Raw genomic sequence first — 27,619 nt, 5'->3', positions numbered from 1 at the left:
TAAACTGAGGAAAGAGAGGGAGTATCATTGAAATGTCAGTTGGGGAAAATTGCTGAAATGGAGTGGCAGATGAAGAGGATCTGTATTATGGCTTTATCTCTAAGGAGAAAAAGAGAAGGGTGATTATGGAACGTGTCCAAAGGAAAAAGCAGCTGAGCTTCAAGGGTCTAACATAACCGATAGCAGTCTGCTGATATTCCTGAAGGATCTATTAACAACGGGATGATTTCTTCCCACAAGATAATCTGTTCTGTGTTAGACTAATATCTACTGAAGTCATATGCTGGGCATCTGGCTTCTTTGTGCTTCTTCTCTTGAAGGACAAATTAGAATGAGGATTTTGCTTTCTAATAGCATTCACAAAACCTTTCATGCTCTACACAAGCGATGCAAAACTGGTGCAAGGATCCCTCAGTAACTGGAGAAGCTGGGACATCATGGCTGATCATTATGGTGCAATTTCCCAGCTCCTCCAAGCTTGATTTTGTTTTGTTTTGGTTTTTTTTTGAGTGCAAAATGCTGTGTGATGTATCTGTCTGGAGATTGTGCAGGATGAACGGGGGGAGCATGCACATGTAAATTATAACCACTAGAAGAAAAGGAAAAGGAAAAGGGAAGAGGAAGGGGAAGGGGAAGGGGAAGGAGAAGTTGCTCAAGATGTCTAGACATCAGAAAGAGCAATTAGCCAGGTTTAAATTCTGCCAGCAAGTATACACAGCAGGAAACACAAACATAAGGAGAACAAGAGCCACCAGGCTTTACTTGGCTCCTGCCACTTCATCAGGGCTAATTAAAGTGTTCTTCCCTGAGTCCTTAAAGAGACGACTATGACAGCAAACAATTTCAAGTGAGATGCACTAGTCTAAAGTGATGTAGGGCAGGGGGGAAGCCACAGGGAGATAGCAATCTGCAGTGTCAGTCCCCATCTTGATCTGCTCAGTGATGAACATTCAAAGCCAGCTGAAGCAAGGCCAAAGACAAGGCAAATGGGTGCTCTCTTTTTATTTCATGTTGCCATGCAATTTGCCACGTTGGAGGGAGAATGATCTCAGCTGTCTGCAAGGTCCAGGCCATGCTCTTCATGCATGTGTCACTGCTCACACGCTGGAGTGATGCAATTGAGAATTGTATCTGCCGCGTTCCTTGGCGAGTCTGGATGTAAGAAGGTGCGTGTATCCATGCACTGTGGGAGGCAAGTGAGGTGGTAGCAATACTTTTAAGTAAGCATATAGTCATTTGTTGAGGTACTCAAGGTGAGGGCTACAGTCATTTTCATTGCCCTGTCCATTTTTCCATCAGTTCCACAATGAAGTTGCCCTGTCTCCCAGTGCTTCGGGAGAAGGATCACAGGACACTGGTGATTTGGAAGTTACAGTTGCAATTGTGTAATAAAATATGAGATACAATTCCAGGTGCAGACAGCCCTACACTTTATGAAGTTTCAACTTGGCAGCCAAAAAATGTAAATGTGCTTGTGTACGATATAGATATATCAAAACTAAAGTCACAGGCTGGGCCAAAATCAGGTTGGCAGCTTCCCTTTAAACACTTTAATAGATCATTAAGTACCCCACAGGAGGCTGACTACACCAACTACATTTTATTGATAGTGGAGATTTTTTAGCCTGAAACAAAATAATTATTCATGTTAACTAGAGGCTGGAATAAACTGCCCCAGAACAAGGTTCCCCCAGAAGACATGCAGACTCAAAATGTAGTCTCACATTTATATCTTGATGTATCTTTCTGTTTGCCCAGGATTATAATATCCTAGTGGATGCTTTCTTTAAATAGGTTAGCACCACTCTTTTCCTGGGAAGGTCTTTGGCAGGGAAATAGACAGAATTTTTCACATGTGCTCCAAGAAAATGTCAGCATATTCATAGAAGTAATACATATTCTTTTAACAAAATCAATTAAAATAAGCTTATCTCGCCAGCAGAGCCAGCCTCCATGTTCCTGTGTGCCACACTTTCATGTGAAATTCTACATTTAGGGGCAAGGTAAATGGTACTTGGTATTTCTGTTTACTTCCATTGTCTCAGATAACTACTACACCAGTGTAGATTCAGTGCTACAAATTCCCAAGAAGCCCTTTAAGTATCGCAAATGCTTTCAAGGGAAATAAATACAAGGTAGCATACATAAAAAGTGTTAATTTACTCAGTACTTGGCTCATCACTGAACACTTCACCATCTCCCACAAGACCCACCTCCCTTAGGCTGCTGGGCAACCCTATTTATCCCTGTTTCACAGATGGAGTACAACATGATGCAGAACCAATGGCTTTCCAAAGAGCCCGATATCCTCAGTCAGTACTAGCTTCCCAGAAAACTCCAGCCTTTTGGATATGGAAAAAAAATGGAAAATCTGCCTTTAAGTGTTGCAGCAGAAGCTCTTCTGAAGTTGGGCCTCCTATGCAGGACCTCACACAGTCCCGCGAGACTTGGCCACCATTGCACAGGAAAGCAAGATAGCTGCACAGCAAAGCAGGCAGCCGATCCTGGGGCGGCCAAAATAGTGACCTGGTCAATAGAACAGCAGATGATCAAATCATTTTAAGACTCACTGCAGCAGCAGCTCATTTTCAAAATCTGATCTCGTAATTCAGCCAATGCTAATCTGCTACCACCAAAATGGTAATAGTCATCCAACTCTAAAAGTCCACTTAATACTTGCAGTTCATTGTTCCAGTGAAAAAAAATGTGGGATTTATTTCATCACTACCATGTTCCTCACAAACGCAGGGCAAAATCGGAAAAAATCCTGGAGAGGTGAGCTAAATGTACACAAAGCTCCCCTCAACTCAGCCATATCTTAATATTTTTCTCTTGGTATGGAAGTATTCTTATAAAGAAACTAAATCTGGGAAGATTCTGAAGTGATAAATTGGTTATGCAATGGGAACCTACATTACAGGCTGTCTATTTAATTATTTGACAAGTTAATTAATCTCCTAAGCAAATGTAGAACTGCTGTTTCCTTGGTAAGTGATGGAAACAAACTTTGTCAGATCCCGTAGGTCTTGGCGCTATAGTATCAATAAGACTTTAGAAAGTTATGTATAGCAGACACTGAGTGAGGTCAGACTGCCTCCATAGGAGTAACTGGAATTGCCTGAAGGTGTTCATGTTGCTAATTATTTTGCTGCAGCTAATTACGGTTTGCCTGTTTTGTTGCAGCTAAGTTTTCCAGAGATGCCTTTATTCCCTTCAGAAAGATATCAAATCATGATAGGAAAGGACAGAGCCTCCTGCCTTTTTAGAACAATGGCATTGTCTGCCTCTCCTCAACAGACAACACAATTACAGCTGACACAATAATTGATGCTGAAGTTTTCCAGTGAGAAAGATGGACACACATTATTATCCCATCAATCTTATTCCACATGGTGTCTTGTATCTCTTATTTTTTTCTACCGTGGCGGCAATTGACTGAAGCCGAACAGTCTATTTGCATTCCCAAGGGTACCCCATGATGGAGTGAGGGCACCTTACAGGGCACAACGCGAATGGTGAGCCCAGAGAAAAGATCACTCAGTGTGAATTGAAGCCAAACTCACTTCCACCACCATTTTTACCTACTTCTATCTCCCTTACATAGTATTCATATTTCAAAGAAAACATGAGAATGTCCAACGTCTACTTATTCCACATGCGCTGCACTACACTGAGCAATCGTTTGACTATTAGCAGCAACTGTCCCTCATCCATACCCAGTTCTATCTAAGTTTTAACACAGACTCTGATGAGATATCTGCCAGGTCTGCAAGTACATGGAAACCCCAATGTGAATGAGTTATGTATCTGTTTGACAACTTTCCAGTCATCTTATCTAAGCTTCAGTTTTACCCAATTTATAACAACATTTGGCACCTCTTTATGTGTATTTACTACATTTCTTATGCTTTATAATCTGTACATCCAAATCATGCAGTCAAGCTTAGTTCAAACCCTGCATCTACTGTTTCATATGTCTTCTTAAAACAAATTCCTGTTCATATCTGAAAGATGCCTGATTTCTACCTGTCCACTGCTTTTCTCAATAGCTGAGCAGAAAAATACTTTCTTCATTTAATTACAATAATATGATTAGTTTACAAATATAATTTAATATTGTCTTGAAAAAAAGAAAATTCATATAAAATACATGTTTGGCACAGCTGTATTATTCCTGTAATGAATAATCACTAAAGATATTATTGTGGATACAGTTACCATGTCGCAAAGTGAATAAAAAGCTTTAGAAAGAAAATTGTACTTCAAGAAAATGTATGCAGTAGTACAAATGTATTACTGCCCATTAATATGTATTAATTCAATGAAAAATGCCTGAGTGAGCTGGTTTACATAGATTAGGATGGCAGGCAGTGAAATAAAGCACTTGGACTTGGTTAAATGGGCTGTGAAGATAGGAATTCTAATCCAAAGCGTAGGAACAAACCACAAGATAGGCTGTCCAGTTACACTGGTATGGTTTGTTCCTTCTCTTATTCATATCAGTGTTTTTATTATGATGAAGCATCTGCATTCAGTACTCCTCATGCATTAGCTCTACTCAGTCCTGTTTTTATTATTCTTAAATACAGATTCAACAAGACAATTCTCCCCAAGGTAGGTACTTAGCAGGAATCATCTCATTTGCTTTAGTGTCTCCAGGATGCACAATCTGAGCTCCTGACGTGCTTGTCATTGTCAAGACAAGCTTATTCGTGCCTAAAATACTCAAGTAATTCCCTCATTACTCTAACTTCTGTGCACAACGTGCAGGGTTGTTCCAGTTCCACAAACTGCACCAATTGGGGTATTCCCACAGCCTTGAGGGAGAGTTTTCATTGAGAAACAACCATGTTCTGAATTATGCCAAATGCACTCTTCTGTCCAGGCATGGTTAGTTACCCATATAAAAACCAATTCCACTCTCCCTTCTAGCTAACAGTCTTGTTATGAGACAAACTATTATAGTAGTTATATGCTCAGCATAAGATGTAGTTCTCCTTGTGTTTATTTAAAAACACACACAGTACAATTCATAAAATTATCCATCAACTTGGTAGCTCTGTCAGCCCCACCGCCTGCACTTTTGGTGTAGGGCTCGCTGACCTCACTCCAGAGGCAGTTTTGGTTGCAGGATAAGGTGGCCTAGTATGGATTGAGTCACCAGGGTGGGATGTGAGGAAGGGAGGAGAACTAAAAGAATTCGGTTGTCTCTGGACTCAGGATTACTGGAATGTCAACAAACAGTAGAAGTTTAGAGGCAAAATACACACATGATGGGTTTTGATGACACAGAGATGTATTCTGCTGTGCACATGTATTTTTTTTAGATTGCTCAGTATCAGGGTACAGATGAGTTACTACAAGGAATGTTCCTTGGAGATTTGCACTAGCAAAGTCAGAAACACCCCGAACAAAAGCAGAACTCTTTTGTGGAATGCCCATGGTCAAAGCATGATCAGATCAGGAATGGGCAAGAATTTAGTAACAAACTCCAGTGCACTAGTTCTTTAAAAGACAAAGCTACATCAGCTCTAAGGCTCAGTTTAGAGATCTTTAATGTTAAAATGAGAACAATATTTGTCCCAGGAGACACCTACTGTTTTTCCATGCTCTGGGTAAAGGTTTAGGACAAGAGATGTGTTGGTGACCTACAATTTGGGGCTGAGCACCTTGAAGCTGGCCTGCTATCCTCATGTAATACCTGTGTGTCTCCATCGACCTTAGTGGAGTTCTTGCTCCAAAAGATGAGGATTTATACCAGTTTGAGATGACAGCCAGTCGTTTGTGACAGAAATTAGCACAGGTCTATCTCTTGCATGCGTGACAGCTACTAATTCTGCACAGATAAGGCTGGTGAAGTTAACTATGAAACAGCTCTGCCTTGGAACAGCACCGTGTGTGACCTTCATTTAATCCATTTTGTATGTAAATTCCTCCAGATATGACCAGTAAAAGATCTGATATTTCAGCGGGCTTTATTTGTATAAGCCAACTTAATTTTGACACTCAGGATTTATTTCATAGCACTTGGGGCATACCTGAAAGATAGAAAGACAAAAAGGAGGTCCTTATGTTTAGCAAAATATCATTATATATGATCTTGCTAGGACACAAAAGTTATCCAAAACAATGAAAAATGATTTTATAAATGACCACAAAAGATTTACTGTCGTCTTTGCCCAAACAGCCTCATAATTTGTATGTCTCATCCCCAGTCTCGCCCACATCCTCATCCAATCTTACCTGCCTTGCATAAAACTTAGTAACCTCTCAACAAACACAGCTGATCAGCATGAGAGCAAAGAGTGGGGTCCCTGTAGTATGTTAAATCCCTTCCCTCCAATAAAATCCAATGGGACCTTTAATGACCGCTTCCTATCTAGGAATTTTTGAAATTATGGAGCTTGGATCATTCTTTCCACCTATGATTTTATGCACATGGCTCCCAGGGCTCTAGTGACATTCTAATAAGTGTATCGAATTTTGAGCTATTCAAGGGATTTTGTATATTATTTATGAGAATAGATTGATTTGTCTCTCATGTGAAGGAATATATGTAAAATTGAGTTGTGTTGTGGTTGTTTCTTTGCTCGGTGTCTCTGGTATGATCATGGCTTCATAACAATTTCAATATATTATTGCCAGAGGTATTATAAAATAGGGAGACATTATCCTTCATGCCATAATTCTTTCTCTGCTGAATAAACTCAAAAGCTTTTTGTTTGTTTGTTTATTGATCCTTACTCTGGAACATAGTAAATTAAGTGAATGCTGTTAAACAAGAGGCCAAATTCCCTTGTAGCTTCACCAAAATGGACTTAGCTATACTTCTATGACTGTACTGCGATGCTATTCATAGGCAGGTTATGATATTGTCAACAAATCCGTGAAACTTAAGCTCCTGTTATTACCATCTTGAGCTAAAAAATATAGATTTCTTGTGCATATACCTTGTTCCCTATATAATAGGAGCTTCAGCTAGTGTGATCAGAAATAACACTGACATGAAACACCTGCAAGTTACATTGGCATTGTAAGACAGATCAGTCCCAAAATAAGTCTGGGAAAGCGGCGGTGGTGGGGGGGGAAGGCAGAAAATACAGGGTCTTTGAGATTTCCTAATATCTTCTACCCCATTGTTCCAGCTGTGCGGCAATGGGATATTTGTGATTCATGGTTTGACATGTCCTCAGAGCCAGAAAAGAGCCTTCTGCTATTTTTCCACTGTAGAAAATATAAACAGGGAACTATGAACTGGCTCTTTCAATAAGAGAACGAGAGGTTATCAAATAAATTTAGTTGATTACAAGTTCCAAACATACATCAGGAGGCTACTCTGCACACAAGCTGTACCCCTTGCCGCGGGATATTGTGGATGATACCTATTATATGGGTTTAAAAAGGGGCTGGGTAAATAAGGAGAGAAAATTCTGAAAGGGATTATAAAATATAAGGATATCACCTTTAGTTCAGGAGGTCCCTCACCTGTAAACTGTCTTTCAGAATGAAAGGTGCTCTGACACTATTCGCAGCCAATTTGCCACGAATGACCAAGCTTAAAGAGTGCTTGATAGAAATAACATCTCAGCTAATCTTTAAATGACTTCTGAGTTCCTATTAGCAGGGACTATGACTAGAGAAGTTTACACCTTCCCTGGTGAAAGGCTGAAGTTGCTCCAAAGTGCAGCTGGGTTGACATTACTGCAGTGCCTTGATGTGTTGACTCAAAGTTGAACTCAATGATCTTAAGGGTCTCTTCCAACCAAACTAATTCTATGAATCTATAAATGATTCTATGTGGCAGAGACAGAGCTGCATAGGGTGTAATCCCTGTTTGTAAACTCACAGCAGACCATCCAGATTTAACTCTACTTTTTACTCATTTTTTTGCATTTAGACTACCCATTCTGTGTTATCCTCACGTATACTAAATGGATTCCCAGTTCAGGGTTTTGAATTGGTGTTTTATGGATTAGTATAGAGGGTGAATTCTCTGTGTCTGCTTTATATACTCATCCCAATTTGTCTTGTTCATGCCAATCTCACCTCTTGTCCCCTATCACTCAACAAATATGCCCTTTAAAGGTTTTTATCCTATTATGAAATATTTTGTTACTACGCAAAGATTATCTATTTGTCTTGTGTTTTGTTTTTTTTTCTTTCTTCTTCAACTAATGGCTAAACAGCTGCAGCAGCATGCAACTTCAGAGCACCCTGCTGCTGTTCTCAATAATGAAACAATCTGTACTTAAACCAATTTGCTTGTAAACTCTGGCTTCCCTGCCTCCAGCCTGCTAAACTGTCCATGCCCATCATGTCAATCTGTTTTTCCAACACAGAGAGCACTCTATTGGTGCCAACTAACCCACTACAAACTAAAGCTGCAGGCTATGCCTAGGGAAGAAAAAAATCATGCCTCTGACCTCATCAGCTAACTACATTTTATTGGAGCAACACAATTTAGATTGACCACTGAGGTCTGGATGAAAGGCAAAGTCATTTTAAAAGGTGAGTAATACCATAATACGTCCCTGTCATCAGGGTGCAGGATTTACCTCTGGAGTCCATACTAAAGGGAATCTCAGGGAGTTGTGGATATTTTATTTCAGTCTGAGCTAAATGTACCTAACTGCAATGCAAAAATGTGTGCTAGAAATTGACTTGAACTGGTAAGATATGAGACACTGAGAATGAACACAAATAATTCTAAGCCAAGGCACCAGCAGGGGACTGATAGAACGTATAACCAGGAGACTGGCTGTTGGTTTCTTTGTTCACATTGTTTTATGTTTTCATTTCTCTGTGTTGATTAAAAAGGGACTAAAAAACAGTGCTGGAGTCTGAATATTCTGGGCATGTGTAGTTCAAGTCTCCCCAAAACAGCTCTGCCACAACCAATCCATTTCCATCTTTAAATCAGAAGGCTTTTTAAAAAACATTTCTCCTAACAGACATTCAGTATTCTGGTGGAATGAGATAGTTCCCTGAAATCTAAGATGAATGTGTTTATAAATATATTATACCAATGGATATCTTCTTGTACCAGCCTTGTTCTTCAGGTTGAAATGCTTTTGCCTTCTTGCAGTGTTTACAGCACTACAGAGTTACCTCAGTCTTCAATTTATTAGACTGTACAAGCTGGGTCTTCTTCATTCTTCCGGTAGGACAAGCTCTCCATTCTCTTAGTCACATCACCCTGTTCCACTGTGAATCTGTCATTCTTGCCACTGGACAACAGATCAGGAGATCTGACCTTGCACAACAGCATCAGTACCTTTCTGTTTCAAGTAGAACTATACCAGCTGCTATACTCAAAACTCACGTTGACATTTTAATGGTGACCTCTTATTGGCAGGTCATAGATATCATCAATTGCTATACTTATGTTTTTCTCCTTTTATGTCATTGCCAAGTGACAGATCCACAGATCATGGTAAAAAATACTGCTACTGTTACCTAAATGCATGACATAGCAGTCTGTAGTAGTAGATCCCATCCTGTTTCTGCTATTCTAACTCTCAGAATCATCAAACTCTTCTTACAATGTTCCAAACCTTCCTCCCAGTTGCAGTGTTTTCCAGGTTTGTGCCCACAGGTACAAATGTTATACCCACTTCTTACATACAGAATATTCATGAAACTTTAAGACAGATTAGACTCCAGGAAACCCCTCTAGGGACCCCATTACTACCCTTCTTTTCACCTGATGCCTCTCCTTTTAAAGCCTATTGTTGTTTTCTCTTCAGCTGTTTCCTTGTTTGCATTACAGTTCCTGTGCTGAACCCTATATTCACCAACAAAACTAATAATTTATCATGCAGCACCATATCAAATGCTTTACTGAAATCCAGATAGATTAGATCTACTGCATTTCCTTTGTATAGAAAATCAATTATCTTATCAAAAAAGGATATCGAGTTAGTCTGGCACTCTCTGTGTCCTTAGTAAACCTATCTAACATTTTACCCTATTTTACATTTACTTCCATGTCTGTAATTATTCTCTCCTTAAGAATTTACTCTAAAGCCTTTGTGTGGTTATCTGTGTTTGTGATCCAAGTGGCTTTGACCTCGATTTGCAGGGACCCTACATAATGTGGTTCATTGATCAGACTCAAGATTTAGATGCGAATGCCTGTACAGTATCATGAAGTGTTCTCCAAAGTGTCTGTGCACAGGGAGTGCAACAGGAGAACTAGAGCAATGAAAGGCTAAAACCATCAGGAATCGAGGAAGAGGTAAAGAAAACATCATAAATTCTCGTCCTATTCCTATGCTCTTTTTAGACCCCTGCCAAGACAGCTGCCCCTGTGCAGCTATTTTAACAGTCTTCTGATGAGGATGTCTGAGTTTACGCTGCTTCCACCAATGTGTGCATTGCACTAACAGAAGAGGGTCTCAGAGGGTGAAGGTTCTGGCAGAAATAAGCATCTGCAAATCTGCTGAAACCAACTGAATTGTGTCCTTTCATCTGTTCTGTCTTTGGTGTCTTAAGTCTCAAAAGGAAATTCAGGTGCGACAAAAGCATCTTATCCATCATTGCTTGATATTTTGCTAGCCACTCCACCTCCTTCAGAACAGGACCAGTAACTGGTTTTGCTGAGGCAACACCTCAGTGGTAAATATTGTTCTTTTCTTTTTTCTCTTGTCGCTGTTTTCTGTCCCATGAAAAGTGTCATCCTCATCCTTCTGAAGCTACTGTAAATGAAAATTTGTTAGTGCTGCCATTAAAAGCCCTATTTTTAAAGTTTGTCATTCAAAGGCAAAGATTCATTTTCCCTCTTCACTGCATTTGATGCTGGGTGAAAAAGGTTAGGCACAGGCTACTGTTTAAAATATAGTTCCTCTGAATTGTTAAACTTAACCATAAGCACTGCTGAACAGAGATGAGTGAACAAGAATCCAATATAAAGAGAGACCAGCATTTCATCCAGTGAAGCCAGGTGCAATGCTAGAGTGGTAATCTGAGTCTGAAAAAAATGAATATTGTAATTTTCCTTTATCCTGCAAACAGTCTTAACCGGATTCCCACACTCAGGCTCCTTCAGAGTTTGGGAGATACATGAACCAGATCTGGTTTTGTAATCTGTGCTCATAGTAAAAGAAATTATCTCAGCTCCTTCTAAAGTAAGCAGAAATAGCAGAATTTCCAGGAACCACAGGGAGACGAAGAGCAGAACACAGTGTCAATATCTCCACATAAATTTAAACCTCTGCATAAGCTTTTGGATTCTATTGGGATGAACAGGGAAGAGAGAGAGATCCAGAAATGAAAGAGAGAAATTTGACCTGCATCACAGATGGATGAGCTGTTGGTAGAAGAGTAAATGTAGGATAGTCCAATGGCAATTAACTCCCCTTTGTCCAGATTTCTCATCCGTAAAATTAAAATAATGATACTTGCCTTTGTGAAGTACTTTTGAAATCTGTGGTGGAAAAACTATGTATAAAGACAGACATTGTTATTTCAAAGGGAAAGAGAATAGCAGGTGTCATAGATTTGGAATTACACAATAGACAGATATTGCAGGGCAAACAGTGGGAGTCAGAAGTACCCTATAGTTTGTTGTAGCTTTAATAATGTTAGTGGCTTTCCTGTTCAAGTGCAGTATTTCAGGCAATTACTCCATTCCCCAGTTATCAGAATGGGGATGAGAAACCGTTCATTTTGCTGGAGGGACTTAATTGGACAAAAAAAAAAAAAAAAAAACCTGGTGTGGAATAATTAGCAAATTTGTTAATTCTATTCAGTTTTCCTAAATAAATTCCCAGCCTTGTTCATTTGGAGGATTTGGCAATTTTCTCAGCCATCGGTGGCTTTCTGTAACACCAACACTAGTTGGCCTTTAGGGAAAACACTTTTCCTTCCCAAAATAAATCTATGTATTCCCCTGTTGAGGATAGCATCTTTCATGTGATTCTTCATCAGGCTGAATGTCTGTAGCCATGTCCACGTCTCATACATCTCTCCCAGTCTGTCCAGGGATACAGTCTTGGGGGAGCCACAGACCCAGACTTGCTGAACCCCTGCTGCTTCCAGGGCTTGTGCCTGGCTTTGCACAATGCCACCTTTCATCTTCCCCTGTGCTCCAGCCCAGTGTTTACTGAAGGAAATCAAAATGAAATAAGCTGAGCAGATTAATATCCATCGTGAAGGGATGAGGGGAATACGTAATCATACAGCCTGGATGCTTGGCAGCTCCGTATGTGACAGGAGAGGAAAACCGAAGTGAAAAGTGCGTGCATCATGAGGACAGCTCTATACGCAGTATGCCTGGGAAAAATCAGAGAGGATTCTTGTCCAAACTGTGGCACTAACGTCAGGCCAGAGCTCACACCAGCACAGCAAGCAGAGAACATCATTCATGCATCAGCCAAGCAAAGTTCATGAAAACTGTCAGGCTGATGGTCCCATGTCCAAACACACCCCACTGCAGACTGCACAGGGCAGGAAAAATCAGTGCAATGTATTCAGTGCAATGATGTAAATCCAGAATAACTTCACCAGTGGTAACACATGATCTTCTTTATATCCATGACCTCAGGGCTCTAAAAGCATTTCAGATGTTTAGACATCTAAAACTAGGCAAAGCCTTCACCCTCAGGAGCTCTTGAGTTCACCTACGAGATAAATTATTTCCTCTGTCAAGTGTATTTGGACCATGCTGGAGGAAAGAGTTTAGTGACCCTGCTTTGCCATGGACTGCTCTCCAGTGCAGAAAGGAGCAACCCAGGGAACAATAACGAGAAGGCAAAGGGGGAGCATGCACACACATACACCCTTCTCCTGCCCCAGGTGAGCCGCTGTCTCTGCCGATCGTCTGCTGTCCTGCCGACTGCAATGCCAGGCCCCAGCCAGCAAATTACCACCTAACGCCTGCACAATCACGGGCATTTTGAGCAGCTTTCCAAATCCCTGTCTGGATAATGATGGAGGGGGTGCGTCAGGCCAGGCTGTCCAGCTGAGCTAAGTACATGTCTGAAGAACAGTGTTGAGGGCAATGAGGCAGCTGAGAAAAGCAGTTCTGCCAGTGTCACTCAGTCACCTGCGGATCAGCCAGTGTAGTTCAGGCAGCAGATCCTTCCTTCAATCTCAAATCCTGACCCAGGCAAGGTAATGAGGTGTCTATGATGATGCATGAGTTAGAGGATACTGAGAGATTAGTTATTTTCTCTGTGTGCCCATAGTTCCATCACCAGGCTTTTCGCAGCCATAGCCAGTGTATTTCAGAGCCGGAGAAGGGCTTGCTGCTGATCGATGGCCAGTGGTGCTCCCTCCACCCCACAGACTAGGAGACCAACATCTGCCATGGCTTTCTGGCTCATCCCCAGTCCTCCTCTGCAAAACCCATGTGGCTCCTTCTTTTGCAGAATTGTACTAGTCTGGGAAACCGCTGTTTCCCCCATCTCTTTCTTTTACTCATGTTTTGCATAAGGAAGAAAGAAACATTTGGCATAAAACACAAAACCTTCCCATAAAATTTGTATCAGTCCCTTTAGGCCCTTCTCCCCTAACTGAAGTTAAATATAGCAAAAGCCAGACTGCTGTTTGGAACAAATACAAATATCTTAAAGAAAGGTAGGATAAATCAAGTCCAGGTTGCTCTCATACTGCAGTCTAGATGAGGTGACTGTCTTCCGTCTATGATGGCACTAGTAGGACATTTTTATGTACCAAATTACAAGGGATTTGTGATCACTGAACAGAGATGCTACTGTAAAGCCTAAGGGTGACTTGCTGAAAGTTTAGCTAAACCAGCTCTGCACTGTGTCCAAGAAACATCTGCCTGATCTCTTGTATTAGTGGAATAATTTTTAGATCAGAAAGACATTTGGGGATTATTTTCTTTCAGTGGGCAATGCAGATTTGGTAACAGCAACTTTTTGCAAAATTATATTTGCTTCACTGAATCCTTCTCAGAGGCTGGAGGGGGAATTTAGAAACAACTTCTTGACATTGAATTTGTTATTTGAATCTAAATGTTTCATTTTATCACTTTCGAACAAAATATTTTGATCTTTCCTTTGTAAATATAGTTTGGTTAGAAATTGTCTTCCATTTTATTTTGAAAACTGTGCTCAAAACCCAGCTGTTACCTCTTATAAAGGGACAAAAGAAATGTTTTGCTCAAACCAAGATGCTTTTTTTCCTTTACTTTTGGCTTGAAAATAACCAGTCAAAAACAACACAGAAAAGAAGCATTCTTGCTAGTGAAGCAAAAATTCAATTACCTGAAAAGCTCTTATTCTCATTTCAGTATAAGGTTTTGCCCGCCTAGGGAGGTTAGAGTGCAGCACACCCCAGTACACATTTACAGCCCAACCTGCTGCTCCTATTTCGACCTTTTTACCAAATCTGGAGTGATAAAGAATGTGGAAAAGGTTCAAACAAAGATCCACGTGGCCAGGACTTTATCTGAGTTGGTCATGGACTTGTTCCATTGCAGCAGGCTGAGAATGGGCTCGTTGGAAGATGCCCCTGATTCAAGGTTGCTATCATGACCAGGTAATTCTGTAAGCCCAAGTAATAATCCTAGACTTGCCACTGAGGTCCGAGTAGCATCTTCTGCAGTAGGAAAAATGCAATATTGCACCTCAGAATTTAAGAGTCTGAGAAAATGAGGTTTTTTAATTTCTTAATACATTTCACTAGCCAAACAATTCCTGGTTTTGCCTGAAACCTTCCTGCCTCTGACACATCTCCTTTCATGCTCCACTTTGTCCATGGGATGAAACCCCTGTGATCCCGAATGCAGTCTGACAGTGACTACAAAACCCGCCTGAGGAGACCGCGAGTGCAGGCTGAAGCCACACAAACAGGACTATGGGACAGTCCACAGATCTGGCCAATACATTGTCAACACATCACCCTTTAAAACACACAAGCGATGTTCTTTTATTGGCCTGGCTGATGCACCACCACTGCCCCTCTCCAGCAGAGCTCAGGGGAACGCAGGGAGGTGAAGGCAGAGCTGCTGTGGTCCTTGTGCGCTTCCCTATCCAGATCCTGTTTTCCCATCAACAGAGTCTGCAGGAGGCAAGTTTGGAGGGTCTCTTCTGTGGGGTGTTACACTACTTGTCACAGAGTCACCCCAAAAGTATACTTAGGCAAGCAAAAAGCTCCAAACAGACCTTATTCTAACCAGAACTGTTAAGCAGAAAACCAACTACAAATGGGTTTTATCCAGAATTATTCAGCACTCTGACAACATTACACAACACAGGTCCAGATACTGCTTAGGAGTTCAATTACTACACAACTGATTTGAACTCAAGGGGATCAGATCCCAAACTCCTAGAGTGATGGTTCAAAATGCACGTCTTCCCACTCTGTGTCAAAGTGAGGACTCTCAACAGCATTCAGATGTCTTACCAGGTCAGCAAGGTGTCTCAGTCCCTGAGGAATGTTCCTTAGATGGCCAGCCTAAGGAGGAGAGTCTTCAACTGCAGACCCACTGCTCCAAGGAAGACCAACACAATGTGGCTCTCCAGTGGACTCCATTTAAACCCTAGCTGAATTTGAGCTGTGGTCGTTTATGGTAGTGGTCCAGAACTTCTCTCAACCAAGGTGTTTCATTGGTCAAGAGCACTGTCTGTCAACCAAGGTGTGTGACCAAAATGGTCTATCAGCCTAGAAGTTTCTGTTGCTTTGCATGGGGTGGAAATGTATCTGCCACACTATTGTACCATCCCCATCAGGCTCAGATGTCAGCGAGCCACCAGGAATCAGTACTTTTGCTACTGTGGTAGGAGTGTGACCTTCGTTTCTGCAGTAGCTCAAGCTGCCTTACCCAGGGAAATCACAGCAAGTGCCCTGTGCCAAGTCCTGATTCTCGCAATGTCAGTGACACAGCTCCAGTTGACCTCATGGGGACCAGGATTTAAGTTGTACCATGTAATTCCGATAGGCTTCTTGTGCAGTTTATGAAGCATATGTGCTCTTTCTCTCTTCACACTTATTTGACTTTCACACTCTTGGTAGAAACGTATCTTTAGAAATTTACGAATAGCGCAGCAGCTGTGTGTTTATATAACCTCATTTGAGGGCCACATGTATTCTCACCCTTGTGCTATTAATATTTATACTGTCACAACCACATACACACAAATACTTCGCACAAATACACATGCATGCTATGGAACAATAAGGAAAGTAGATTAAAAACCTTTTTGAGTCAGTCATGCCTTTAAAAAAAATCCATGGAAAGGCAGATCTATGTTCCTGAAAGACATTATGAAGGAACTTTTCATTAGGTCCTGGTGACACCTCTCCCTGATTTGAAGTGACTTGAGTCCAAAACATTTTGCAGAGCAAAGTCAGATGTTTCAGCCAGTCAGGAGACAGATAATTTACAGGGCAGCCAGGACTTCAAGCGCTTCAAGCTATTTATTGATGGCCGGGAAAGCGACTCCAGCTGCTGCTGCTGCTCCCCAGCCAGTGTAATGAGCATTGTTCAGAAGGCCACAATGGAGCTGGGTAACAGCTCTTGATGGGAATTCTTTTTTTTTAGGCCAAAATGCAGAATCAGGCTGCTTTAATCAATCTGCAAATTACTCAATTTGCATCAAATGCAAACAGGTAAGAAAACCTGAAAAACATACAACCTAGATGTTTTATTTTGACAATCTCAGATGAAACATTTTGATTTCGTCATGCTGAAATGCTTAGCATTCTTGAATTTGCCTCCATTTAATTTTGTCTGTTCCAAAAGATGAAAACTATTTGTCCTATCCTAAAGATTAATTATTTAACTTTCTGCTTTGCTAGACAAATTGTTTTAAATGATCATTTAAAGCTGGCCAAGTGCAATTTTTTTAATTCCCTCCACACTGATTTTTCAGCTCAGTCAACGAACCAGCTCCCTGTAAGGAGCCTGATCCAGCCTTTTTTTTTCCAGGGTGCTGAGAGGCCAAAGACCAAACATGTGAAGGTGTGAGTAGGACAAACTTTGTGCACCTATATGCACAATGTGCACATGAAGCAGAGAGCGAACAGTCTTGCTAAGCTGCCTCCTTTCCTTTTACAAGAAAACATTGCTGTGAAACCACATGGCTGTTCTGATGCCAGCAAGTTCCCTGCAGATGGAGACAGCAAATAAAAATGTGCATATTTACATTATACATGCAGATTAGATAGTGTGCATTCCTCACAGCCTGTCCCTGAAACACCCTCCAAAAGGAGCGTGAGGGAGAATGCAAAGAAGTCGAGTCCAGCTCTGTTCTGTTATTGTCTCACTCCCACACTCATGCTCTTAAACAATATGTACCCCTGGCTGATTAACCATTTCTAGTGACCTGCATCATGGATAAAAATCTCAGTGCCTGGCATCTCTTAGTGAAAAAAGTGAAAATACTTTCCAAGTACTGCTAAATTCAAAAGCCAGCAGAAGTATCTGCAGGATGGCAGTGGTAATGATGGGGAAATTAATTACTTCATTTCTTAACCTTTGTATTATTGGGTGAAAGAAGAAAGTGGGGTTGCGGATATGTCTGTGTGCACATAAGGAGTTACCGTGACACGGTGCCAAAGCATTAAAAAGGTGAGCTGGATCCCTGTTGTATTTATAAAGAGCTTTTGCAACCAGGGTGACATCCACAGACTGTCTCATCCCTGAAGCTCTCGCTTCAAACATCTCTCCTCAGCACCTACAAACCTGCTCTCTCTTAAAGTCAATTTCAGCCTCTTCTTGTTCACCCCCCTCCAGTATCAGTCCCTCCTCCAGCCTCACCTCCCGGTGCCATCAACGGGAGCTCCCAGGGCTCTGTAGTGCCCTCCTGCATACATGTGTCTGTGTCTTTTCCCAACCTACAACTGAGCTCAGTTTTGGGAGAAGTGTATTCTTGTAAGGAACCAAGGAGCAAGCTGGTGATGGGCCACCCAAGTCTGCTTCTGGGGAAGGTCAAATACAGCTTCTTTGAAAGCAGTAAGAGTATGGAGAGGAGAGCAGTATCAGACCTACATCTCCCCACACCACACTGGATGGTATTTGGTCTCAAAAGCTCTTGCCTTCTGCTGGATCAGGTCCTGGATACCTGCTCATGGACTAGGCTGCTCAGCCCCATTTGCAGCAAGACCACCAAGACAAGAGCTTGGTCCCACAATGGAACCTTCAGCTTGCTCCAGGTCTCCATTGTTAAAAGACCTGGAGTTAGACCTCTGCACATACAAGAAAAATGTCTGCAAGGAAAGAAGTCTGGGATCATGCTTTGCTGACAGAGCCAGGGTAGGAAGAGCGTCTGGGCAATTAGAGAGCATTGCTTGGGCCATGAGAAATCACCCTGCTGAGCACACATGCTCCTGCACTCATCCATATCTCCTCTCTCACACTGCAGCACTCACGTCTGCCCTCCCAAATGAGGTTCCTCAGGGCACTTGTTCTTCTGGCTCTTCAGCGAGTAACACGCTCGCTCACACATGCTTCCATCGCCCTCCCACGCAGCTCAGCACCGCAGCTCCCCATTAGGAAGTTACGCCCCATTTCTCTCCAGAAAATCCTTGTCAGGCTCTGCCAGCTGCCACGTCGCTGACAGATGTTCTGCTCAGGCACATTCTATCATTTTTTACATAGTGGCAGCCTGGTTAATCATTTCACGCCTCATGCCAAACTTTTAGTGCTCCCAGTCAGAGGGAATGGTGTAGCCATGTCCAGCCTGGGCCATGTTTGAGTTCAGGGTGGTGATCCGTGAACTCTTCCTGGTCTTCCCTGCAGGTGGGTCACAAGGCTGTGCTTGGGAAGAAGCTTTCCTTTGAAGTGAGGTTGACTCCAGCCTTTTGAGCTGCAAGGAGAATGGCCTGCACAGTAGCAGCTGCAGGAAAGAGCTTGGCTGAATATAAGATATGGAGGAATGAGAGATTCATGGCATCTCCCGGGTCTATGAATACATTAAACCAGGGGCATCGAACTCATTTTCATCAGGGGCCACCTTTGAAGGCAACCACGAGGCTGATGTGGCCCCTGGTGAAAATGGGTTTGACATCCCTACATTTACTTTTTTATGTATTTTTAAAGGTGCAGCCTTCCAGTTTGTATCCATGAGGTATAAGCACCTTTGACTTTTTCCATATAGAGAAATCAAGAGGTTATTAAGCATTGCAGAGTGGGTTAGGTGAGGTGAATGGCAAAAACCTGAATGGCAGATTCTGGAATGGAACACAAAGGGTGGTGGATTTCTTGGGATGCTGTGGGTTTTTTGGAATTATGAATAGTGAGTCTTTAGGTGTCGTGGTATAAGAAGCCTTCTCAACTACTTCTGCAAGGTTTTATAATGTTCTTACTGCTGTGATAGCTATGATAGCAGAGCAAATGAAATACGGCTTAGAATCTTAGGAAAGCTAAAACAATTTCCCTGTTTCATGTTGCACATTTACAGTCTCTTCTTCAAAGACCTTGCACATAGCTATTTTATTCTGTTCTAAATTGGCTTTCACACCACTTTCACCAGCATTCTAGCTGGGTGCTTGCAGTATTACACCAAGGAATGTGACTGATATCTCTTACAGGTAGCTTGTGACAGCACTTCTTTATCGTGAAGGATATTACAGGCTGAACCAACACAGCTGTTTCTTACACTGATTAGCTCACATGGATGTGTGAGATTGAAGCTGTGTTTAAAAAAAAAAAAAAAAAGCCTGTGTAAGGTCCCAAATCAACCCCTAAATATATGTGCAGACTTAAAATTAGGAAATTGCTTTTGCATTTTTAAAGAAGTTGTTTGAACATCCAGCCCTCATTCACTTAGCATTTACAATATTGCCCCTCAGAGCCTTGGAGCCCAGTTTATTTTAGCGTTACATCAATTTTACTTTCCTGCATTGTACCTCTCTGGTATGTCAGTGCCAATCCTGTTGTGTTCTTTTATGATGCAGAGCATCCATTCCCAAAGTGGCAAGCACGAAGTTAAACAATTAGTCCATTGATGCCCTAAAGCATACGAAAATGTAATGATAACCCCAGATTTTACTGCAGAAAGGGAGCCCCAACTCTGCATGAATGATGCTGACAGATCACCACATTTACAGCATCTTAAATGCAGGTCTGCAGTAATTTTGTTTAAAACTGAAGGAAAATAGTAAAGTCAATGTTGCACAAAGTACCATGGAAGTGTTGTGAATAAAAGCTTCAAAGAGTACTAAAGTGCCATTGATTACCTTTGAGATGATCTTTAAAATCTCAAGTCCAAGATAAAGAACTTACAGATACGCTGTAATGTTAAACCATCATCTCTACATTTCTAGTAATCTTCTCTTCTCCAGTTGATGAGTCCAGCCATTAGCATCCTGTCAGGGGGGTTCTCACTAAAGATACGCAAGAAGATCACAGCAAGTCACATTCCTGTGAAGTTCAACAGTATTATGCCCTTCAAAAGCCACTAGTGGTCACCTCTGCTTTGACAGCTAAGATTTTAAGAGGGATTAACATGCCTGTTCTTAATGATGGCTTAAGATATGCATATCTTGGAAGTCAGTTGGAATTCAGAGGTGACAAAAAGATGGCTCATCACCTCTCTGTATATCTTTATTGTACCTCATACCATGGCTTGTTTTATAGAAAGATAAATCTAACAACCTATCATATACTTTTGGGGAGAGGAGAGGAGAGGAGAGGAGAGGAGAGGAGAGGAGAGGAGAGGAGAGGAGAGGAGAGGAGAGGAGAGGAGAGGAGAGGAGAGGAGAGGAGAGGAGAGGAGAGGAGAGGAGAGGAGAGGAGAGGAGAGGAGAGGAGAGGAGAGGAGAGGAGAGGAGAGGAGAGGAGAGGAGAGGAGAGGAGAGGAGAGGAGAGGAGAGGAGGAGAAAATTACACATTTATTTGATTATGATAACGGGTTTGCCATATGGAGCATTTGAATAGATACTGACTGTCATTTTGTGGAGGAATTTAGAGCAATGCAGGACGAGCATGGCATAGGTGAAGTGGATTTAAACCTAACAGTGCAAAATGGAGACAAGGAATGAAAAGGGAATCACTCAGAGTGTTTCCACATGCCATTTCCAAGGACTGGTATTTCTAGGTCTCTTGGAAAGCAGTGACCCCCAGAAACACATGTCCATGGGTGATTTCAGGCTGGAACATGTGTTCAGTGTCCTCTAAAGTAATGAGCTCAAGACAAAGAGAAGGGAGAGCAGGAAGAGTGAGGTGTATTAACTACAAGCGTGTGTGCATGTGCTGGTCTTCACAGTTCAAGAAAGCTCTCAGTAAATGAAAGATGCTTCAGAAAAAGAAGCTGCAGCAATTGTTACAAGGACAAGAAATGTTACCTGAGACTCAAATGTCCATCCAGGTACTTTACCAAGGACCAACTGATGGACTGACTTGGCTGCAATTAGGAAACTTTTACACAAGCAACATTTGTGGCAATGAGCTCAGCCTGGAAGACAGAAACAGGCAAGTACAATAGCCTGAAATAAGAACTAGACAATGCATTTTAGTGCATTTAGCATAAAGCATCCTTGAACCATTACTCCTTATCTCACCCTTCTTTACTAATACCTTTGTTGTTGTTTCAACCCTTGAGCAGTTTCATTTGTTTTGACACTTTGGGCTTGTCCTGAGCCTGCTGAGTGGTGACATTTCAAGGTTCGTTTCAAAGGTTCATTTCAAGGTGACATTTCAAAGTTGCTTTTCAAGGAGGTGGAGTGAGAGAGAATGACAGCAAGGTATGTTCTCGGAGCACCATCCTCTGCTTGCAAGACTCCCATGAGCATTTTTAGGGTCAGACCACCTTCTGAGGAAGGAAGCTACCACCAGACCCCCACACTCTCCATCTGTGTGGCCCGTACCTGTCTGCTGTTAACACACAGCCTGCATGCATTCGGACAGGGAACAGCTTGTATTTGCAGGGACCTCCAAGAAGAACAGCCTGGAAATGTCAGATCTCCTTTCCTTTACAGACTCGCTCTTGGGAAGCGTGGAAAGAAGCTCAGTCCGGCCACAGACTGAGGTAAGGAGGGTGCTGTCATGCAGAAAATCTTGGCAGAAGCCTTCAACTGCTGAACCCTCTCCCAGCACCACACAACCAACCCAGCCAAGCGAGCGACAGCTTCTAACAGGCCATCTCCCAGCCTGGCCCGGATCCGACTCGCTGTCGGAGCCAACACTCACTATCGCTCTATTGCTTTACCTAGATGGAGCCGGACAGGTGGCATTGGCAAGAAACCAAGGAAAAGCAGTACATTCCTGGGGAGTACTCTTCCATCCGAGATGGCACGTGATAGGAGATGTGGTGTGTATTGGCAGCCAGATCAGATGTGCCTTATAACAGTTTCTGAAGGTTTGGAACTAGCTCAGACTTGAAATTCAGAGGAATTTGGTTAACTTCTTCTGTTTTGTCTGAATAGTACTTTTTTTTTTTTTTTTCCTTTGCATGTGGCTTCTGCCTTCAGCTCCTGTTGGGAGTGCTGAAATTCCATCACAAAAACCGCATCATCACTTAGCTTTTTATTATAGTCTTTCAGCACTACATGATTGCTAGTGAATCTCCAGCCATGGTGGAAATGGGAAAAAAACAACCAACAGCTCTCTAGATCATGCAAAAAGACCACGTCTTTCTGCCAGCAGACACCCCCCTTGCATTTGCCCTCTCCTCCAGCGACTGATGGTACCACAAGATGGGATTAACTGTAGGTCCCCTTTACCTCCAGAAAGATTATTTGCAGTGGGGTGTATTTTTCAAAGTAAGTGAAAGCTCTGTAGTGGGAGGAAGCAAGTTCCCTTGGGGGTCTGTAATACCTCTCCTTGCATTTCCCATTCCTTAGTAATCTCTCCTCTGCAGGCCTGTCCTACCCAACCCTGCTTAGCTAGTAATTGCTGAAGGAATCAAAATACGAGGCACAGCAGCTGCAGGCATCCAGTGGAAAAAAAATCCTTGCATGCACATGCACAAGTCTGAAAGAGAGAGAGAAGGAGAGAAAACACATTAAAGGAAAGACAACATTCACAGCAGGCTGGTGTGTCCTTGACCAAAGGAGACATCAAAGACAGCTTCAGTGATTTACTCTTTGACAGGCTGGCATCTCTGTGACTCACGGAGCTAATCAATTAGGTGATATATTCCCCCTCCTAACTACCCCTTTATTTTTAACAGCTTCTTGCCGAGAGCAGAAGTGCTCCAAAACTGGGTACCAACACACAGACCATGCTGCAAGAGCTGAAAAATGCCATCCCAGTGCATCTGCAAGGGGATCAGGACACCGGTAAAGGTAATTTGGCACAGGGGCAAGGGCACTTCAGCTCACATTGGCAGTGGATGCCACATATTCCTGGGTCGTACAGCACAGTCGATGTTGTATTTTCCACATGCAAGCTCTCTCCCTCATTACACATACTCTGTGGCATGTATGCACCAACGCCAGTGTATGCACCTATTTTCTGCCAGCGGCTGTTCTGATAACTGCTAATGAGGAGAAAATTAGTAAAAAGCAGCATTCTCATTGTCTGCTTCCTCTAACTCATTCCAGGTGGGAAGCTGGAAAGCAGAGCAAAATTTAACATCCCAAACCAACAGCATCTGCAATAACAAAACCCTTCAGAACTGTTCAGCTTTGAATCCTTGATATTTAATGATCAAAAATAGAACACAGCAATCCTGGATTTCCCAAAAGCTGCATCGAGGGACAGTGCACTCCTCTTCATGTGAAAACATCATGTTGGCTGTTCTATTGCAAAATGAGAGACACTGTCACAGCAGAGCAATTCTTACTGAGGAGTGAGCCCCAGGAGACAGAGAGGCTGGGAAATGCACCACAACAGCTTTGGGGACTGAGAGCTGCAGCTGGCCAAGGACTGCAGAAAGCAGCCTGCATTTAATGTTTATGCTTTCTGTCTCCTAATGAGAACCTACAGAAATCTGGCCATATTTTAGTACAGTCAGGGAAATGAGAGCACTTTTAGGGGAAAAAAAAAACCCTCCACGCATGGGATTTTCTAAAGCCCATGGTCATCCTAGGACAGAAACCTTCTCAGGGACACACATAGTGACTAAACCATTTTGAGTCATAGCCAGATTCTGAACGAGCCAGTCAGCACTGAGACGCTGAGCCAGCCATATCAGTATTTGCCATGTTTAAAATTTAATCGGAGATAATATCAGAAATCTCTAGTCTTTATGGCTGTAAGACTTAACTTCTAACCATGGCCACTGCAGCACTCCCCACCTGAATATGTTTATGCAACAGCTCGAAACAGCAGGCCCAAGTCTGAGCAGGTACAAAGCAGAAGGAGGAAGGAAAAGCACTGCCCTGATGTAAATCCAGGTCCAGAAAAGAGCCCCAGTTACCCCTGAAAGAATGTGGATTTTTTCCCTACTTGTCTCCAGACCAATGACCTGTACTGGTGTTTGATGGGAACTCTTCGTGACATTCACTCTTAGTGAATGTTTCGCTACTGGTCTTTCTAGGAGAAACCCAAAGCTAACACAGATGAGAGGACAGGATTGTGCACTGGCAGAGCACTGTCAGACAGAGATTTGTTGAAAAGGTGGGAACTCACACAGGTTTTACCCCTGCTTCTTAGCACCACAAGACATAACATAGTTGCATGGTGAAGAAATCCTCCCCTCAGGGTTCAGACTGGGGATCTCACTCTGGCACATTGGATTCAGAGAATGCAGGCTAAAATATACCCAAAATATTCTCTCCCCCTCATAGCACTGACTGTCTGGAACATCCTGGGATGCACCCAGCTGAGCCCTGGCTCCCTCTCACTGCTCAGAAGAGCCTCCTGCAAAAACACAGACATTGTTGAATATTCTCTGATTTGATCTGGATGAAATATCTCATCAGATCCTGCTGCTCTTCATGGCAAAATACCCACAGGCAACAGAGTCCAATTTTTACCCGTTCAGCTTCAGGCATAAATTTGCTGTTTTCAAAGTGGAGACAGCATCAGATGGCAGAGCAAAGCGGGGCGGGGGGGAAAAGTCCTTCACCAGCTGTGAAAACTGCCCTTTTAATTTTTGTGAAAAGATGTGAGACAAGAACAAAAGAAATGTTCTGCTGTCTGTTTCCTTTCTCATTGGTGTTGTCGACAGCAAGCTCTTCCTCTCACCGTTCAAATCCTAGATGTCATTAACTGCTGGATCTCTTCTGAGCTTCCCTCCTTTCCCCTTGGTGAACGATGTCCTTTTAGATATCATCTCTTGAATTCACATTCAACTTTGAGGGGCAGGTTATATCTGTTCTGCCTATGACATGGAAATTGTTGTTTCCACTTCCCCTACCCAGGTTTCTCTGTTGAGGTAAATCGTCTACCTGTTTCTGTTACCCCACTTTGAGGTCTTGCTTCAGATGTTAGTCCTTCTGTTTTACATCTACACTGTATCTCATTAAAACTGTGCATCAGTCCAGATTTCTCCTCATTACAACAGGCAGAGCTTATGGGAACACAGTTATAATGAGGGCAAAGAGTATTGCTCAAAACCAACTTCTAATAGCTCATTAGCAAAAAAAGACAAGTCAGACATTGCTGCTGTTTCCTCATTCCTTTTAAAGATCTGAGTGCGACCCCCTTCCCAGCCCAAGGAGGGTAGCAATGTTTAGTCTTCAAAACCAAGGCAAAGCTGTCTTCACTGAGGACTGTGTCACAGCCTTAGAAGTGTCCTGGGCTCCTGTGTCCTGTGATAATGTCTGCAGGTGTTGGTGAGTCACTTAATGTGGTTGCTGGGTGCTCATTTATCACCTGCTCAGTGTTCCTACTACACCTGGAAAACAGGGAGGGGAGCAGCTTACACATGGGCAACCCAACTGTGGATGTTCTCTCCTCCCCTGCTTCAGGGTGAATTCAGTCCTGCCCAGTGTTGTCTCTCTGATATTCTTCTTCTGCTCACCCATAGTTGCTTGGGTTTGTATGTTAGCCTGCTCTGTATTTGGAGTACAGGTAAAATTCCTCATATTTGCCAGAATTTTGGTGGTGGGATCCTAGTCTGGGCTGGTGGTGTATTGCACACATGGAGAATGTAAGATTCTCCTTTGTTAATGAAAATAGACAAAAACAGAGAGATGTATTCAAGCTTGCAAATAAGCTTTAAAAGCACTCACCTTGTCTTTTGTCTTCTTTCTCTTCTGGATAACATCCAGCAGGAGCTGCTATATACTTGCAAGTGTTATCAAGAGCTACCAGTTATTTGAACTAACATAGGAGCAGAGCTAAAGTAGTTGCCTAGGCTTTACCTTGCCATCACTAGGACAAGGGGGCTAAAAACTATGTAAAAACTGTGAAAATCGAGCAAGGACCTTAGAATTTATGCGCTCATATTGTTACATTTCTGGGACATGTCTCAGGATGAAGCAATTTACATTGTAAAATATCTGTGCACTAAAAAGCTTAGGAGGAGCTTCATTGCATTGACAGCCTGACTCATGTATTCTTATTAGTGACTCACAGTACCTATCAGAGAAAAATACTATTGTCAGTGATATTTAATGCTGAACTTTTGGCTCCATTTAGTGTAGGCTTGAAACACAGCATTTTGACAGTCTCACAAGTTGCTGTGCCTCACTTTAAGGGAGAGCTGACACGAAGGGTGCCTCTACTGAGTGGTGATGTCTGGCCTTCAAAGTGAAGAGTGATGATGGCACCACTGGAGAGTATCCCATCCTTGGGAAAAGTGTGGCTGGCATCATTAAGGAGACTCAAAATCCTGCACTGCAATTCTAAGGTAATTAGGGAGCTGCAGGGTAATTAGGGAGCTGCTTGCCTTGGAGCTCTATGAGCGGCTACCAGTGCTGCCCAGTTGAGATAGGAAGGCATCAACTCCCCAGGAAGAATATGCTCCTCACTCAGAGGTAGGAACACAACTGTAAAAAGCATTTTATTTTTAGCTTATCATTCATAATTCTGCCTGTGTACGTCATGGTGACTCATGCTTTGTTCCTCCTTCCTTGAGCAGGTGCTTGCAGAGACAACATGATCCTTTGTTTAATGCATGGTCTCACTATTTGAGGGCTTGTTGATGCACTGAGGTTTGGCAGTAACAAGGGCTTCTTCTCAACCAAACACTTATATTGCTGTGAGAGTTTGGATAAATGTATTCTTTTTTTCCCTAAGAAATGTGGTTTTGGTAAAATGTGGTAAATGCATATGCGTTGGTCACATCTACCTGAAACAGAAAAGGCCTCCAAATGGAAAAGGAGCCATTAACTCAACAGAGAAGAAACCGTCCCATGTATTAAATCCTGTTCCTTGCATCACTGCCAACCCCTTAGCAGATGTTCAGTCCAGATGATTCCCCAGAACATCTGTGCCATATCCTCTACCTGCTGCAAGCCACAAAACACCTCCCTGCAGGACCTCGCAATAAACTTCAGACCTTGTGCAGAAAAGACAAAACCTTCACAACTGCAGTGTATTACAGAGAAAAATGGGAGAGATCAAAAGCAAAGAAAGGAGCAAACAGCTCCTAATAGTTCCCTCATGCTTTTTACGTGCACTGGTACTGACTTTTCCTAATGCAAAGCCATGGCACTGAGCTAACAACTAGCGCTTTCTGTTACCCTGAAGCTCATGGCTCACCTAAGCTTTCTCTGATCCCTCCAGTGAGCCATTACAGCACCAACTGTTGTGAGGTTGTTTTAGCAACAGTTTCAAAAGTGATTTTTTATGAGCTGTTTATTACTTTCTCAGATT

At 42.4% G+C, this 27,619-nt stretch overlaps 1 protein-coding gene across 4 annotated transcripts in view; it reads left to right on the top strand.

Moving 5' to 3' along the window:
* LOC135580557 (uncharacterized) overlaps positions 1-27,619 on the top strand; it is a 153,928-nt gene that overhangs the window by 109,457 nt on the left and 16,852 nt on the right. The window contains exons 1-3 of one of the 4 annotated variants that reach the window (XR_010475349.1): positions 20,755-21,938; positions 22,123-22,220; positions 23,082-23,196. Coding sequence is in view for 2 of the 4 variants with exons in the window: in XM_065076586.1 (XP_064932658.1) it covers positions 21,804-22,220; positions 23,082-23,196 (532 nt within the window). In the remaining 2 variants the exon portion in view is untranslated. Of the gene's footprint in view, positions 1-20,754; positions 23,197-27,619 lie in introns of those variants that run through there. The other 3 variants (XM_065076586.1, XM_065076587.1, XR_010475348.1) reach the window with 3 other exon arrangements.

The sequence above is a fragment of the Columba livia genome, chromosome 11 (assembly GCF_036013475.1).
Source record: "Columba livia isolate bColLiv1 breed racing homer chromosome 11, bColLiv1.pat.W.v2, whole genome shotgun sequence".
In the NCBI taxonomy this organism is placed as follows: domain Eukaryota; kingdom Metazoa; phylum Chordata; class Aves; order Columbiformes; family Columbidae; genus Columba; species Columba livia.
This window is presented reverse-complemented; position numbering and strand designations above follow the sequence as displayed.